This window comes from Leptonychotes weddellii, chromosome X, assembly GCF_054177405.1.
Source record: "Leptonychotes weddellii isolate Sample4059 chromosome X, ASM5417740v2, whole genome shotgun sequence".
Classification (NCBI taxonomy): Eukaryota; Metazoa; Chordata; class Mammalia; order Carnivora; family Phocidae; genus Leptonychotes; species Leptonychotes weddellii.
The window spans coordinates 95,274,478-95,291,000 of record NC_138385.1 but is presented as its reverse complement, the minus strand read 5'-3'; the positions used below and the strand labels follow the sequence as shown (position 1 = coordinate 95,291,000).

General features: G+C 43.8%; 2 protein-coding genes across 6 annotated transcripts in view; one reads left to right on the top strand and one right to left on the bottom strand.

Moving 5' to 3' along the window:
• The window catches only part of S100G (S100 calcium binding protein G), a 7,218-nt gene extending 3,497 nt beyond the window's left edge, over window positions 1-3,721 (top strand). Inside the window, exons 3-4 of the mRNA XM_081809290.1 lie at window positions 2,675-2,809; window positions 3,671-3,721. Of these exons, the coding sequence (XP_081665416.1) occupies window positions 2,675-2,809; window positions 3,671-3,721 (186 nt within the window). The remainder of the gene's footprint in view (window positions 1-2,674; window positions 2,810-3,670) is intronic.
• CTPS2 (CTP synthase 2) overlaps window positions 1-16,523 on the bottom strand; it is a 94,620-nt gene that overhangs the window by 45,507 nt on the left and 32,590 nt on the right. For all 5 annotated transcript variants that reach the window (XR_014141388.1, XM_081809123.1, XM_081809120.1 and 2 more), the window contains exons 9-13: window positions 13,265-13,397; window positions 10,910-10,998; window positions 9,849-9,943; window positions 7,694-7,756; window positions 7,545-7,588 (exon numbers count right to left, since the gene is read on the bottom strand). Coding sequence is in view for 4 of the 5 variants with exons in the window: in XM_081809123.1 (XP_081665249.1) it covers window positions 7,545-7,588; window positions 7,694-7,756; window positions 9,849-9,943; window positions 10,910-10,998; window positions 13,265-13,397 (424 nt within the window). In the remaining variant the exon portion in view is untranslated. The remainder of the gene's footprint in view (window positions 1-7,544; window positions 7,589-7,693; window positions 7,757-9,848; window positions 9,944-10,909; window positions 10,999-13,264; window positions 13,398-16,523) is intronic.

The window sequence follows — 16,523 nt, the reverse complement described above, 5'->3', positions numbered from 1 at the left end:
CTAAGATTTACTGACTTGGACAAATTATCATTTGAGGACCTTCAAGAAGGGTGAAAACGTATGGAGTGTCGTACGTAGTAGGAGTGTATGTACATGTCTACTTCGTTGGCTTTCTTGGCCTAGTTTCCAACATTGATCTCATCTCCCACATCCAACAGGATTCGCCTGAATTTCCTCTAGAATCAACAGTACCAGCACTTTGTCAACCACAAAACTTCAATCCTCACTAGACTGCAGGCTCCGCCAGGGCAAGGACCCTGGGATCATGACCCGAGCCCAAGGCAGACGCTTAACAACTGAGCCACCCAGGTGCCCCTCTACTCCCTTTCTGACCTTGGCTTATCATGGCAACCAAGGACTTTTATGATCTGAAGCCAGCATGCCCTCTTTATTCCCTGTAGCTGGCTTTCCACCCAAAATGTAGTATGTGTGTTTCTGAAAGATCTCTGGTCTTTCACTGATGTACCCCCAAGTCTAGCTCAGAGCCTGGCACATGGGACAGGTTCAAGTGTTATTTGCTGAATGAATGATTCTTGACTCTCCAGTCACTAAATCATTCCATAAAGCTGCTCTGCCAGCTGGATCTTTCTACTCTAACTCCTGCTCCAACCCAGCTCCTTAGATCGCAGACTGAGGCTGCCTTAAGACTCAACCCAGTGCTGTGCCTGGAGTCTTCTCTCCCCTCTCAGCTCTCTTGATGCCATGCCAGCTGAATCCTCCTAAAGCACTCATTCTATTGCAAAGTCTTCTGCAATGAGTACGGTATTTGCATAATATGTCACAGTTGACAGGTATTATCTTATTGGTTCCCTAGGGCCTTCAGGATTAATTTTGACACTGATACTCAAGGAGCCCCACAAATCCGTACCAACCTCCCTTATTTCCCTCCACTTCTCTACAGGAGCCGTATGCTTCAGCCAAGCCACTCGGTATTTTACCAGCAAATCTTGGACATTCCGGTCTAGCCGATGCCTCCCCTCCTCTCTATGAAGTCTCCCAGCCTTTGACAACCTTCTCTTCTTACTCTAACCCACAGTATTTTTTCTAGATTCTGGATTCTTAAGTATGTAAGGTTTACCTGCGCTGGGCAATACTGTGGCCACTAGATCAGGTGGTCATGGACATTTAAATCAATTAAAATTAAATAAAATTTAACGTTCAGTTTCTTGGCCACACTAGCAATATTTCAAGCGTTCCACAGCCCCACGTGGCTAGTGGCTATCATATTGGATAGCACAAATACAGAGCATTCTACCACAGCAGAAAGTCCTAGTCGACAACCCTGCTAGCATTAATGTGGGCACGACGCACGTACTGCTGTATATATTTGGTTATATGTTTCACCAGTGTATGTCTCGAATCCCCAACTAAACTGCAAGCAGGGTTGTGATAGCAGTTCATTTGTAATACACTCTATTTGGAACTGCACTTAAGTAGACAAGCTCTAAATGTAGAGTGACCTTTTTCTTTTTATTAATCTCTTTCCACTAGCATCCAGTTATTTCTACTGCAGAAAAATCTTTCAAGTGGTTGAAATACCTATTCCTAAGGCATTTCCCTTTGAGCTCAAGGTACAAAAGCCTTCAAATACATTAGCTTTGAAGTACTCATTTAGTCATTTATTGTTAAAATTATAGACGACCCTTGTGATTCACTAATGGAGGCTCATTGCAAGCACGGCGCACCATCTCCTTCCAAAAAGTAGGCCGGCGAAAGGGGGAGGCTTGGGTGGAGAACATGCCCTAGCCATTAGACAGCAGCCATCATGCCTGAAGAATTGTTCTTTCTCCAGATAGAAAGCAGTTTCTATGGCCAACAGCCTAATATCAACTCTGAACCTACTGCCCCCACAGAGACAGGACTAAATGACTATTAGGCTCCCAAACTGGTCCATAAAAGGCTATTTTAGCCATAGCTGTCTTCTTGGCAGCTGCTTTGATGGGAAGAAAAGTTCTTTAGCCCAAACGAAGCTCCAAAGGACTTCTATAAGACCGTTCTGTTAGTTGGGAGATGCTCACTCAATGTTCTAAATGCAAAGCAGTCTTCAAAGTAATAAAAAGTCGCCTGAAAGGTTACACTGAATGGCTGTCTGGGTTTGTTTTAATGCCTTTTAATTTGCTTTCCATATAAAGTTGTTGAAAAATAACATGGAAGAAAAGATATTTCAAACAGCTTCATCTAGAGGTAGGAAAATGTCATGCATTAATTATGCTTAATGTATAACAGAAATTACCCTTCACCTGAATCGACTTTTAATTAGATGTAACTATGCCACAAATCCAGTGTGTCAAATGTGAAATCAATTTTGACTTTGAAAATCCCTGGATCAAAAAGGGATAAAAGAAGTCATTATCTATGATAACTAGAATTGAAATAGTATCAAATACCACAATCTCAAATGTCCATTTGCATCTGCTTAAAATGCTTCAAATTCCTCACTTTTCCTTACCAATACCTTTATCCAAGTAGACACGTGTGTACTGATGTGTGTGAAGGTGGAAGACGGATTTTGTTTTCCAAGTGTTGTATCTTCTGGAAATCCAGGGTTTTTTTAGTTACTATTCTCAATAAACAGAAAAGAAATGCTAAAAATTAAGCATATCCACATACCTAAATATTGGATTGAGATCATTCTTCCTATATATGTCTCAAAACCCAAAAATATTCTAAATAGAAAGTACACGATGCCGTGAACTATCCTCCACATGAACTGGAGAGATCTGAAGCCAAAATCAAGGTCAAGGGTGTCAGCAGCAGCCACGTGATTAATAAAGAGTCAGAATGCAAGTCACTCACAGCTGTGTTCCTGGTAAGCCTTGTCCAGAAAGCAGGTAAGCCTACTTTGACACAAGCCAAAAAATCAGACTCACTATAGAACCCTAAATATTCAGCAAATTCCCAGAGCCTTCTATTTCACCTTGTGGATTAAGCAGAGAAATGACACAATAAAATAAATTTTATTCACTCTCTCCTGGTAGTCCCGGAGTCTACCTTCACTCTTAGAGAAAAATCTATTTCTCCTTTTATGTGTATAAGAGATACCTCCTCTTAGATCTCTCTCCCGGATGCCCTTGTCTCTACTGCTGGAAGAGACATTGACATGGTAAAAGGCAAATCTCCATCCGTAAGGGTTATCTCCCACTCTGTACCAGGAAGAGGATGACTAAATCTCTAGAAACGCATATGAATGTAGAAAGCAAGGATTTCAGTCTGCATCACAATCATACCCTTGTTTCCTGTGTTTTTCCAAGTAACCCCCCCCAAAACTTGCTCCCCACTCCCAACATCATCTTTTGTCTTTAGCTGGAGAGGTTATTTAACATGATGGCTTGGGCCACTTGGTTTTCCTGGGTTTCTCCCATGTACGCAGGAGGTAAACAGGTTATTAAGCTTTCTTTGTTTTTGTCCTGTTAATCTTTTATGACAGAGGGGTCTCAGCCAAGAACCTAGAAGGGAGGAGTAAAAATTATTTTTCCTCCTCCACACCTATGAAACAGATTTTAGCAGCAAATATACCCTAAAGGAGGCTCCTGGTTTCCAAATTATCTACTTTTTTAGCTGGAAGGGCCAGAATGACCATTACCCACTGTAAGTCATTGTTATTTGCTCAAGTTTAACTGATTTCCCCAGGCTGCCTGGTATCTGCTGCCTGACGATTCTGTTCCCTTAGCCTTTCTCCTTAAGAGGACTTCTCACCATCAGCACAAATGCTGCCTCTTAAGGCTATTTTTCTCCAACAAACTGATTACAGGCCATAAAGATGTTCAGTGGCAATTAGGTTTTATTGTTCCCATCTCACTTATGAGTATAGAAGCTATCAAAATGCAAAATGCACAGATCCTCAGACTTAGTAATTCCCCTCTAGGAACGCATGCCATAGAAATGCGCATGCATGGGCCGCAAGGACATATGCACAGGGATACTAATTTGGAACATGATTTAAAGTTGCAAAATAATGGACACATATTCATCAGTGTGAGACTGGTTAAATAAATGATGCATACAGCAGGGAAGCATGTGGAAGTTCCCTGTGCACTGACAGGGAGTGATGCGCACAAAAAGCAAGGGGGAAAAAAAAAAAGCAAGGGGGCACAGTGTCTCAAGCATGCTAGCCAATGTATTTGTTAAAAAGGAAACACATATCCATATATGTGTGCCCACGCGCACGGGCACGCGCACACACACACACAGTGCAAAGAATAGTCCGCAAAGGATTAACCTTGCCAAAGCTATCTAACAGTGGCACCTACTGGTCAAACCACTTCCTAGCACACACTACCCCCACCCCCCCAAATCACTTCCTATCCCAAAGTATTATCTTAGGAAAGAAAATCCATGATTTGCCTGCACAGCCGTTTCAGCCATTAGCCAAGAAATATGTTTATAATAAAGCTTCATAAGGAACTCTTCAATAGTATTAGGTCTTCTGAGCATAGGACTTAAAAGTACCATCTGGCTGGGAAGCTATGGTTCATTATGGTCTGAATTGCAAGCTATAAAAAGAGTGAAGAATATCTCTATATCCTTCCATGGAGTGATCTCCAGCATATAATGTTAAGTTAAAAAAGCAAGAAAGAAAAAAACGTGCAGAGCATGCTACCATTTATCTAAGAAGGAAAGGGGGTTACAAGTAGACATATAGGTTTACTTATATTTTTTAAATGGAAAGATAACCTGTTAAAAAAAGAAAGAAAGACAACCTATTAAAAAATAGAATTAATGACTACCATAAAGGAAGGGAAGTGATAGGATGGAGGAGCGAAGAACGGAAGTGGATTTCTTAAAATCAGCGGTTCTCCGGTTTTGCCCGTGCCCCCAGGGGATGTTTGGCTGGAATTTTAAGTGTCACAATTGGGGGTTGGGAGGAGTCTACTACTGACATCTAGTGGGTAGAGGCCAAGGATGCTCCTGAATATTCTACAGTGCACAGGACAGCACCCCACCACAAAAAATAATCCAGCCCAAAATGCCAATAGTGCAAATTGTATATTTAATGGGGGACTTGTATTTAGAATACATAAAGAACTCTTACAATCTAATAATACAAAGACAAATAACCCAGCTCAAAAACAGGCAAAGGACCTGAATAGACATTTCCCCAAAGATGGTATACAAGTGGCCAGTAAGCACATGAAAAGATGCTCAATATCCTCAGCCATCAGGGAAATGCAAATCAAAGCCACAAAGAGATACAACTTCACACCCACTGGGATGGCTATAACCAAAAAGTCAAATAATAATGGGGCCTCTGGCTGGCTCAGTCAGTAGAGCACGCAACTCTTGATCACAGGGTTGTAAGTTCAAGCTCCATGTTGGGTGTAAAGATTACTTAAAAATAAAATCTTAAAAAAAAAAAGAGAGAGAGAGAGACAAAACAAGTGTTGAGGATGTGAAGAAGCTGGGATCTTCATATACTGCTGGTGGGAATATAAGTTATTGAAGCCGCTGTAGAAAACAGTGGGACAGTTCCTCAGAAGCTTAAACATACAGTCTCCATATGACTTACAATTCCACTCCTAGGTGTATATACCCAAATGAAATAAAAACATGTCCACAGCACAACTTGCATCCAATGGTCATAGCGGCATGATTCAAAAGTGTCAAAAAGTAGAAAGAACCGAAATGTCCATCAATGGATGAATGAATTAATAAAATGTGTTGTGTCCATCTAATGGAATATGATTCAGCAATGAAAAGAAACAAAGTACTTATAGATGCTATAACATAGACAGACCTTGACACCATTATACTAAGTGAAAGAAGTCAGTCACAAAAGGCCACGTATTGTATGATTTCATTTACATGAAATGCCCAGAATAGGCAAATCCATAGAGACCCAAAACAGATTAATGGTTACCTAGAGCTGGGGGTGAGAGTAGGTTGGGGGCGTCAGCTAAGGGGTGTGAGGTTTCTTTTGAGGTAATGAGAATGGTCCGACATGGATTGTGATGATGGTGGCAGAGATCTGTGAATATGCTAAAAGCCATTGAATTATGGACTTCAAATGGCTAAATTTTATGGTATGTAAATTATATCTCAACAAAACTGTTAAAAAAAAAGTGATCACGGGGCGGGGGTGGGGTACCTGGGTGACTCAGTCAGTTAAACGTCTGCCTTTGGCTCAGGTCATGATCCCAGGGTCCTGGATCGAGCCCCGCATTGGGCTCCCTGCTCAGTGGGGAGTCTGCTTCTCCCTCTCCCTCTGCCCCAGCTCATGCTCTCTCTCTCTCAAATAAATAAAATCTTTTTAAAAAAAAAAGTGATCATGGGGCACTAAGCTGGCTCAGTAAGAAGAACATGTGACTGTTGATCTCGGGGTTGTGAGTTCAAGCCCCACATTGGGTGCTGACATTATGAAAAATAAATAATAAATAAACTTAAAAAAAAAACGATCACAAGGGTGAGGTATGCACTCTGACAGAGGTGGGCACGAGGCACAGAAGGCAGAGGCAAGGGAAGACCGGAGATCAGGACAGCCTTCCCAGGATGAATAGGAAGTTGTCAGTCATCGGTTTGGTTTACTTTTTTAATTAAATTCTTCACTGGTTTCATTGACATTCCAGGGGAAGGGAGACTGAAGGAAGGGGGACATCTCAGGTATAGGGAATATATAATTATAATTGCCCTATTTTATTATTAGTTATTGTTGTTCATCTCTTATTGTGCCACATTTATGAATTAAACTCTATCATAGGTATGGACGGGTAGGAAAAAATAGAGTATATATACAGTTGGGTACCACCCACACTTTCAGGTAACCGCTGGGGGTCTTGGCACGTCTTCCCCACAGGTAAGGGGGGCCTACTGTAGCAAAGCCACACGTGACCAAGCACAGTGACCTTCAGTCCCAGCCAAGAACCTTGGACTGAATATTTTCTAGGAAAAAGAATCAGTGAAAGATGAGGAGCAGCGCAAGAAAGGTCGTCACCTTTGTGTTAGAAAGGCAGATGGCCGCCAATGTGGAAACTAGACAGGCAGGGGACGAGTCTGGAGACAGGACAGCCCATTTATTTACATGAGCAGTTATAAAGTATTGTCACAGTGGAGTTAATCCTTTCCTAAACATGAGGCTTGAAAACTGCTGCAAAAAGAAATCAGTCCAGGACTGTGTTTCTTCAAGGCACAGCTGACAAGAGGGACTATTGAGAGCAGAGCCGTTTCATATAAAAATAATAGTAGCAGTAGTAATAATAGTAATAAAATCATATCTAATTTAAAGTGTCCTGATGTGGTAAGGAAAACATAACAATAATTTCCCCTTATGCGTTTAGGCCAGAGCTAGAAACAAAATGACAATGACCCGGGGCGCCTGGGTGGCTCAGTCGTTAAGTGTCCGCCTTTGGCTCAGGTCATGATCCTGGGGTCCTGGGATCGAGCCCCACATCAGGCTCCCTGCTCAGTGGGGAGGCCTGCTTCTCCCTCTCCCACTCCCCCTGCTTGTGTTCCCTCTCTCGCTGCGTCTCTCTCTCTGTCAAATAAATAAATAAATAAAATCTTTAAAAAAAAAATGACAATGACCCAACCCAGAAAGATAAGCCACTTACCACAGGAACACAGGCATTTGGCTCAAATTCTGTGGAATCGGCACCTGAGGATGAAGAAATGAGGTCAATAATTCACCAGTATTGCTGAGAAATAGTTTAAGTAATAAGAATTTTTTAAATCAAAGGGTATTAGCAAATAGCAGGCCTACCTTTCAAGTTAAGGCAGTTTCTTGCAAACTCTATCACGGCTAGTTGCATCCCAAGGCAAACTCCTGTTTGAAAAAGCATGTGTATAAAGCAAATGAACATATTTTGTATGACTTCATATTTCCTGTTCATTTGTTTACTGCCCATCTCCTTCCTCTAGAACGCAGGCTCGGAGAGAGCAAGACTGCCTGCCGGGTTCACTGCTGTGCCCTCTGCACTCAGAACACCTGTGGCCGGAGGCAGGCGGGGGGATTAAGCCACCTGGACTTGAGGAAGAAGGAATTCAAGGTCAGAAAAGAGCAAGAGAAGACAGGGCAAAGGTCCCAAAGGCAAATCTGCCTCCTTCCAAATTTGCCTCTAACTCGAGGCATATGCGTGGGATGCAGGGCTGACCCAGAGCGCGTGATTCCTTCCAAGAACGTCTACCAACACCCCGACTCAAGAGGGAGACTTGATACTCCCTCCTCTCAGAGGGCAGCCTGAGGCTGGCCAGCGGGCCGGGATCGAAGGAGCAGGAAGTCTGTGCCAGGCTGCTGGGCGCAGAACGGCCCTATAACCTCACTGCAGGAGAACAGCGGCAGCTGGGGGAAGTTGGCATCTCCACTGCGGGCTTGAGCATGCTGGCGAGCAGGAAAGGGAGGCGCAAGATGGAACGGAACAGAGAACTCAATAAGGAGGAAAACAAACACCTGTGTAGCCCCCAGCTGCTGCCACAGGGATGGGTCCTTCACCCATCTCCACATCCACCCATTCTCTCCACTCAACAGATGCCAAGGAACATTCCAGATGTTTTTATAGACATATCTAAGGTATACAAGGGACTCATCAGAGAAGGGCAATCAGTATAGTTGGCACACTAGAGCAAAAGTTGGTGAGCACGAAACAGCTGAGTGCTTTGGGGGGGAACTTCAGCAAGTTCCAAATGGCTAAAACATAAAGAGATGCTGTGTTAAAGAGAAAGCTGAAGAGTTGCAAACTATTCTATACAGCGAAAACTATCTGAAGAACACTAACCGCGTTTAGACAAAAACCAAACAAGATTACTTCATAAGAAAACAGTGGCCCAGAGGAGCTTAGATGGGTAAAACAAAGCAACATATCAAGATATCTAACTACTCCCCACTTCTCTTTTGAAAATGGATCCCAAGTGGAGAGCGTGTAGGAAGCTATTCAAAGGACAGGAGGCAGTGGGGAAAATGAACAATCTGCTGATATTGCAAAAGCCACAGAAGCCAGTCCACTCGGTCATAAACCCACCAGTACAGTGACAAACACAGCCTCTCCCCCACTTCCCTTCCCACACCCCTGCCCCTGCCTGAATCCCCAGCTGCAGAGCTGCCTTTCCCCCACTGAGGGGCCATTTCATCTGGTTCACTGGTCCAGAAGCAATGCTTTAAAATTTGAACAAAAGGGGCGCCTGGGTGGCTCAGTGGGTTAAGCGTCTGCCTTCAGCTCAGGTCATGGTCCCGGGGTCCTGGGATCGAGCCCCACGTCGAGCCCCACGTCAGGCTCCCTACTCGGTGGGGAGTCTGCTTCCCCCTCTGCCCCTCCCCACTGCACTGCTCTCTCACTCATGCTCTCTCTCCCTTGAACAAATAAATAAAATCTTTTATAAATAAATAAATACATACATAAATAAATAAATAAAATTTGAACAAAGACTTTAAAAAGACCTGGCTCTACCAAATTTTAGCAGAGGTCTTCCTGTGATGTAGGATGGTCTCTTCTAGCTCGAAGTGGTGAAAAGATGGATTCGGGTGAAAATGGGAGAAGGTAAGGGCAGGTGTACACAGCGACTTCTCCCAGCCTCTTGCTACCCAACCAGAATGGTGCTAAGTTCTCCCAGGTCAACAGCCTTTTCTACGAAGGACCAGACAGTAAAGATTTTAGGCTTTGCAGGCTGTAGGCCTCGAACTCTGCCACTGCACCATAAAAGTAGCCACAGACAATATGTAAACAGATTGGTGTTACTCCAATAAAATCTTATTTACAAAAACAGGACAGAGTTTGCTGGCCCCTGTGGTGGACTATTTGGCACCTGAATATGCAAATCTGAGTTCACACCTTTCATGTTAACAAACCCTATGACGTGTTACCCCTACTACATATCAACAATCCAATCAACTCATAGTTAGGATGCATAAACGTGAGTTTTACCCAGGAAAGGGATCTTCTTTGCCCGTGCCCAAGAAATGGCCTGGAGTTTTCCCAACGTTCCTCGGATTCCGAAGCCTCCCGGCACAAGAACACCACTGCAATCAACACAAGACGAGGGTGAATTTGACATCGTTTTTCTTTTTAAAACTCTTATTTTCAGCCAGTCAGGCTTACTGACCCCAAGTCCAACACTTGGCATGATTGCTAGAGAATATGCTTGAGGTCTATTTTCAGAATTGACCACATGATTTCACATCCTGAACTTTCTTCCTGAAATCCTCCCAATGTTATGAAGAAGAGGCAATACTTTTTCACAACTGACTTCGATATATATATTTTCCGATAGGTCTTTATGGTATGTGAGCATAGTGACTGAGAAACTCAGTTCGATTACAAATGCCCCTGAAGTATCTGAATAAAAAAAGGTTAAGGTTCTTTTAAAAGCACTATTAGAAAAACGTTAAGATCTCTTGCATAATCAGAAAGAGTTAAACTGGTAAAATCAGCCTAAGATTTCAATTGCTAATTAAATAGTGGCACATGAAAGTCTCCTGGCTAGGAGACACTTTAGAGACCTTTTAGGCAAACACTCATTGAAAAAGACAAGAGTTCAAGAACTAACTGGGAGGGTCATTCTACCCTCACAACACGGTGTTGCCCCCAAAAGTTCTGTTGACTACTTATAAAATAAAACCTAGACTCAAATGATGTAAAAAAGAAAATATAACCAAGAAGGAAGAGTTGCATCCTTGTTCTTTAATTGTGCATCTGTAAGATCTATTTCTGTATCTTTCAGTAGAATCAACCCACTTTCTCCCCGTACAGGATCCCCATAGTCCCCTGAAATAAAACCCATTTCCACTGCACATGCCACGAACATGAACGTGGCACGTTTCAAAGTAAATGAGGTGAGGATGCAGCATGTCCACCCTTAATGACCACGACTACAATAGACTACCTTTCAAAAATGCACAAAAATTAGGAATTGGGGTCAATCAGATCGTTATGGGAAAAGCACAATGGCATTCTCCTAATTGGCATGGACGGTCCTTGGCACTCACTCAGCTTTGCACAGCTTCTGCCAAGCTTCATGGAATTTCACAGGGTCCTCAGTTTCGGTGGTCTGCTCCAGATCAATGGAGTCTATGTACTAAAAAAAATATCCAATAGATTAAAAGAACATTTAAGAAAAGTAGATACTCAAAAATACTCGAGGCATCTAACACTCTGACCCAACTATTCAATAACTACTCATTTTGCAAACACTGCACGGGTCACTTAGGATAGAAAAGCACAATCTCAGGCTTGGGGCTCTTATCTTCCAGGAAGACTACAGAACCAAATACACAGGCACACACACCATAGCGTGGTAGTGGCTATGATGGGCAAAGAGAATGCTGTGGAAATAAGTAGGAGCCACACTTAATCTAGACCTTGACACGGCAGGAAAGATGGGAAGAAGCACCATCGGGGAAGGTCTCTAGGGAGGTGATGTCCGAGCAGCTCAGCCCTCGAGGATGAGCCTGTGTGTGCATGTTGGGAGGCTGGCGGGAAGGTGTGTGGGAGACACAGGGAGGAGGGGAGCAAAGGAACAGCTTGTATGAAACCTCAGAGGAAAGACACAAAGGGGTGGTCACTCGGGGGCCCTCAAAGCAGACTCCACCAAGGGAGAGGAGAAGTTTACACTTGAAGCCTACTGGAAGGTCTTAAGGAACAGAGAAAACAGAGAGAGATTTTAGAAGGATCACGGTGCTATGAGGTGGAAAATGGAGGGAAGACAGCAAACCAGTCAGGAAGCTGCTACAGTAAGCCAGGTGAGGTAAACACAGGAGCAAAGTGGTCTGAAAAGAATATGACGAGACCATGATTCAAATAGTACTTCGTGGGCGCCTGGGTGGCTCAGTCGTTAAGCGTCTGCCTTCGGCTCAGGTCATGATCCCAGGGTCCTGGGATCAAGTCCCACATCGGGCTCCCTGCTTGGCAGGAAGCCTGCTTCTCCCTCTCCCCCTCCCGCTGCTTGTGTTCCTGCTCTCGCTGTCTCTGTCTCTGTCAAATAAATAAATAAAATCTTTAAAAAAAAAAACAAAACAAATAGTACTTCGCGGAAGCGAATGTCAACAAATTCTGTCAACTGAAAAATCATATATAATGACTCTTATGTACATAACAGTCCCTATAGACCTGTATTATTTTAGTGTTTATTTTGTAAAAATTATTATCTGAGGAGCGCCTGGGTGGTTCAGTCATTAAGCATCTGCCTTCGGCTCAGGTCATGATCCCAGGGTCCTGGGATCGAGCCCTGCATCGGGATCCCTGCTCAGCGGGAAGCCTGCTTCTCCCTCTCCCACTCCCCCTGCTTGTGTTCCCTCTCTCGCTGTGTCTCTCTCTGTCAAATAAATAAATAAAGTCTTTTTAAAAAAAAAATTATTATCTGAATATATCTTAACATACAGACTTTTAAGGCTTTATAAAATTGGTAATCTAACAATTTTTCTATTGCTCTTTTCTTTTCTCTACGAGGGGCTGGGGGACTTGGAGGAGCAGGAAGAGCAAGAAGTGAAGTGTTCCTTGGAAAGCCACAAATAAAAAGTGATTACAGGGGCGCCTGGGTGGCTCAGTTGGTTAAGCGTCAGGCTCTTGGTTTTGGCTCAGGTCATGATCTCATGGTTGTGAGATCAGGCCCCGTATCTGGCTCCTTGCTCAGCAGGGAGTCTGCTGGAGATTCCCCCCCCGCCCCCCCCTCGCGCTCTCTCTCTCCCTCTGCCCCTTCCCTCATGCTCTCTATCTCTCAAAAATAAATAAATCTTTTTTAAAAAAGCGATTAGGACAGGAGGAGCCTAGAAAGGTGAGAGAAAATTCAGATAGGTCCTAAGTTGGAAGTTACTAAATTTCTTAGATGCATACATGTATCCTTTTGTTCATTATATAAATATTTCACCATTTAAATCAAGATAATAAGGCTTGCTTAAACTATGGCATACCTATATAGAATACCATTAAACAGAACATATATACGTATGTCTAGAAAGATACACATCAAACTGGGAGTGACAGGTATAGCAGAGGAGTAGGATTTCAGGGAAGAGGGATCTTTGGCTTTCTGCATTTTACATGATGCTTTGTGTAAATGTCCTACACTGAGCATGTACTACTTCTATATCTAACAAAGACAAAGAATATACTCAAGCTATATACATAAGTTCCCCCAGACTTCATCCCATACACTTTTTCCCTTTGCTGACTTTGCTCTGTATCCTCTCACTGTATTAAACCTTAGCCACAAGGCAGGCAATATGCTGAGTACTGTGAGTCCTCCTGGTGACATCAATCCTGGCGGAAGTCTTGGGGACCCTTCAACACAACACGAGATACCACAGCGAGTGACTGAAATATGCGGAAGACCAGTAGGGGCTCACCATCAGATTCAATTTGTGGTTGATGGCCAAGGCTGAATGTTCCAGGGCTTTGAACACAGAGGCGTAGCAGTCCCTGAGCTTGGTGTATTTGCCAACCAAGGCTATGGAGCACGTTTTCTGCAACCTTTCATACCTGAGATGAAAGACAAGCTTAAGAGTTATATGCATGTAATATAACATCACAAATATAATGACAGCCACTGTTCTTATCCCAAGGCACTTCTTAAAACCTTAAGGGCAGATGAGCCTCGAACTTGATGTACTTGACTCAAATCCCCACTCCACCCCTAGTGAATGAAAATCTGTGTGTCTGACATAAGCAGGCACAGACATAAATCCAAGGAAGGTGTATCAGAGAAACTGTTAAAAGCATTAAAAATAAAAAAGGTCTCCCTGTGATGGACTCTGAAAAACAAACTGAGGGTTGTAGAGGGGAGGGGGGTGGGGGGATGGGTTAGCCCAGTGATGGGTATTAAAGAGGGCACGTTCTGCATGGAGCCCTGGGTGTTATGCACAAACAATGAATCATGGAACACTACATCAAAAACCAATGTATTATATGGTGACTAACATAACAATAAAAAATTTTTTTAAAAAAGTCTCCCCGTCTCATAAACATGAGCTGTCTTTAAATTCGTTTATAAGGTGACACTGTATAAGAAAATGCATTCTGAATGTCAACAGGAAACACTTCAATATTAACTTTGTAAGGTGACGTTATATAAGAAAATGCATTCAAATTGTCTACGTTAAAAATGGTTACAGTCCCAGCTGGCCCACAAAGGCAGGTTATTCAAGGCATGCCCGAAGAATGGCACTAAGAGAACTACCGAAAATATTACAAGCCATTTGGATCATTTTTATGAGAAAATTCCATTCTACATAAGATGCTCAATCACATTTTACCACTAAAGACACAATGTTTCCTGTTGCTTTGTTAGGAAATCTGTACATGAAAATTGTCTGAATTGTCTGGTCTGGTACTAAGTATGTAGAAATGTCATCTTGGAGCTAAAGATGTTTTAGGGCCTGAAAGCAAACCCGTCACCAAACACCTTAGAACAGAAAGGTTACCGTGAGTGGGAACACTCCACTTTCATACCAGCATCTGCAAAGGGTGCCAGACAAGAATGATTGCACACAGGCTGCGAGGCGAAAAATGCATAAGAAGCTAAGAAGTTCAAACTGACAGGAAAGGTGACTTTCTACGAAGGTGACTGAAGAACCTCAGAGAAAGCTGCTAAGCCTTTAGATTGCTACTGAATTTTACGTCGCTCAGGAGATTGCATGGCTGCTCATACTTCACCCCATCCCTACTCAAAGGACACAGGTGACAAAGTAAGTTGGTATCCAAGCAAGATTCTGATACAACGTCAGAGGGAAATGCTTCCCGTGCCAGGTTTGGGCCTGGAGAACTGGTGATCACAACCACATCTGAGCTGACCCACTGGGCTGAGCCCTTCCCCCACTATTCTCACTCCTCCACTGAAGGAGGGATGTCCACTCTGTTCCCAGGAAGGAAGAAGGACTGGGGTCAACACCACCAGCTCCTCCTACTCACTCAGTCTGATCTATCCAGGGGAGAGGAGGAGTCACTCAGCAGCTGGAGGAGACAGGCCACATGTCCCAGGGAAAAGGGCTGCCGTCCAGGAAGGATATGTATCCTGAGCGCACTCCTCTCGTGCTCTTTTTCACTCTTGGGCCTGCAGTCGAGGCTCAGGGGGCCCTGTCCAGACCAGCCGAGCTCTCACCTGCTCCGCACCTAGCCATCAGCTGAGGGGGTCAGCCACTGAGGCTGCTGTGAGCCACTTTGCAGGCCCACCCCACAGGCAGGTCCCCAGGGAGGCGAGCCGTCGCCACTTTGGCCTGGGGTCCCAGGCGAGCTCTGCCATCCCGTTCAACCAGGGACCCCTGGCCTCTGAACAGCACTGGATCTCCATGAGCAAGGCTACCCTGGTTAAGCGTCAGGCTCTTGATTTCGGCTCAGGTCATGATCTCAGGGTTGTGAGATCAAGCCCCGTATCTGGCTCCTTGCTCAGTAGGGAGTCTGCTGGAGATTCTCCCTCCCTCTCTCTCTCCCTCTGCTTGCTTTCTTGCATCTCTCTATAGGCTGTACTGAGGGGACAGTACATACCCTCATTACCAATAAACCAACATCACCACGAGAGACCAATGCTCAATATCCCTTTTGCTTGAAGACTATGGTGAGCTGAATGGTGGCCCCCAAAAACCTATGTCCCCCAGAATCTGTGGATGTGACCATATCTGGAAGAAGGGTCTTTGCAGATACAATTAAGTTAAGGATCTCGAGATGAGATCATCCTGAATTAGGATAGGTCCTAAATCCAAAGACAAGCATCCTTATACAAAAAGAGAAGAGGAGGGGAAAAAAGAGAGAGAAAGGAAGAGAAGAGGAGAGACACAGAGAAGGCCATGCAATGACAGAGGCAGAAACAGGATACCAAGGATTGCCGGCAGCCCCAGAAGCTGGAATGGTTTCTCCCTCAGAGACTCCGGAAGAAACCAATCCTGCTGATGCCTTGATTTTGAACTTCTGACCTCCACAACTGTGAGATAGTACTTTTCTGATATTTTCTGCCACTCAGTTTGCAGACATTTGTTACAGCTGCCAAGGAAACTAACATGAAGACCAAACACTGGGGGTGCCTGGGTGGCTCAGTCGGTTAAGCATCTGCCTTCGACTCGGGTCAAGATCCCGGGGTCCTGGGACTGAGCCCTGCGTCGGGCTCTCCGCTCAGTGGGGAGTCTGCTTCTCCCTCCCACTCTACCTCTATGCTCTGTCTCTCGCTCACTCACTCTCTCAAATAAATAAATAAAATCTTAAAAAACAAACAAACAAACACTGGCTTTTAAAAGCACAGCAGCTCAGAGTATAATTTAGAGCTATTTCCAATAAAAGGAGTTATATATTAAAATTTCTAGTGCTTAAAGAGGATCAGCCCCAAGCTACTCAGAAAGTTCCCCCAAAGGGACTGATTCCTTAAGCATTCTGGAGGGCAGGGGCTTAACTGTATCATCATGCAAGAAAGTACCTAAGTTCAGAAACTGCACTTTGTTCCTGATTTTACTTGTCCCAGAAATTCTAAGACACTTTTTAAATTTTTAAGTGAAAGACTGATAGGTGATCAATCTACTGATCATCTACCAAGATCAGTGCTTTTGTCACCTTCAAACCACTTTAATTATTGTTACCAACCTCAGTAACCAATACTCAGCGCCCAATGTGAGATTAAGGTCT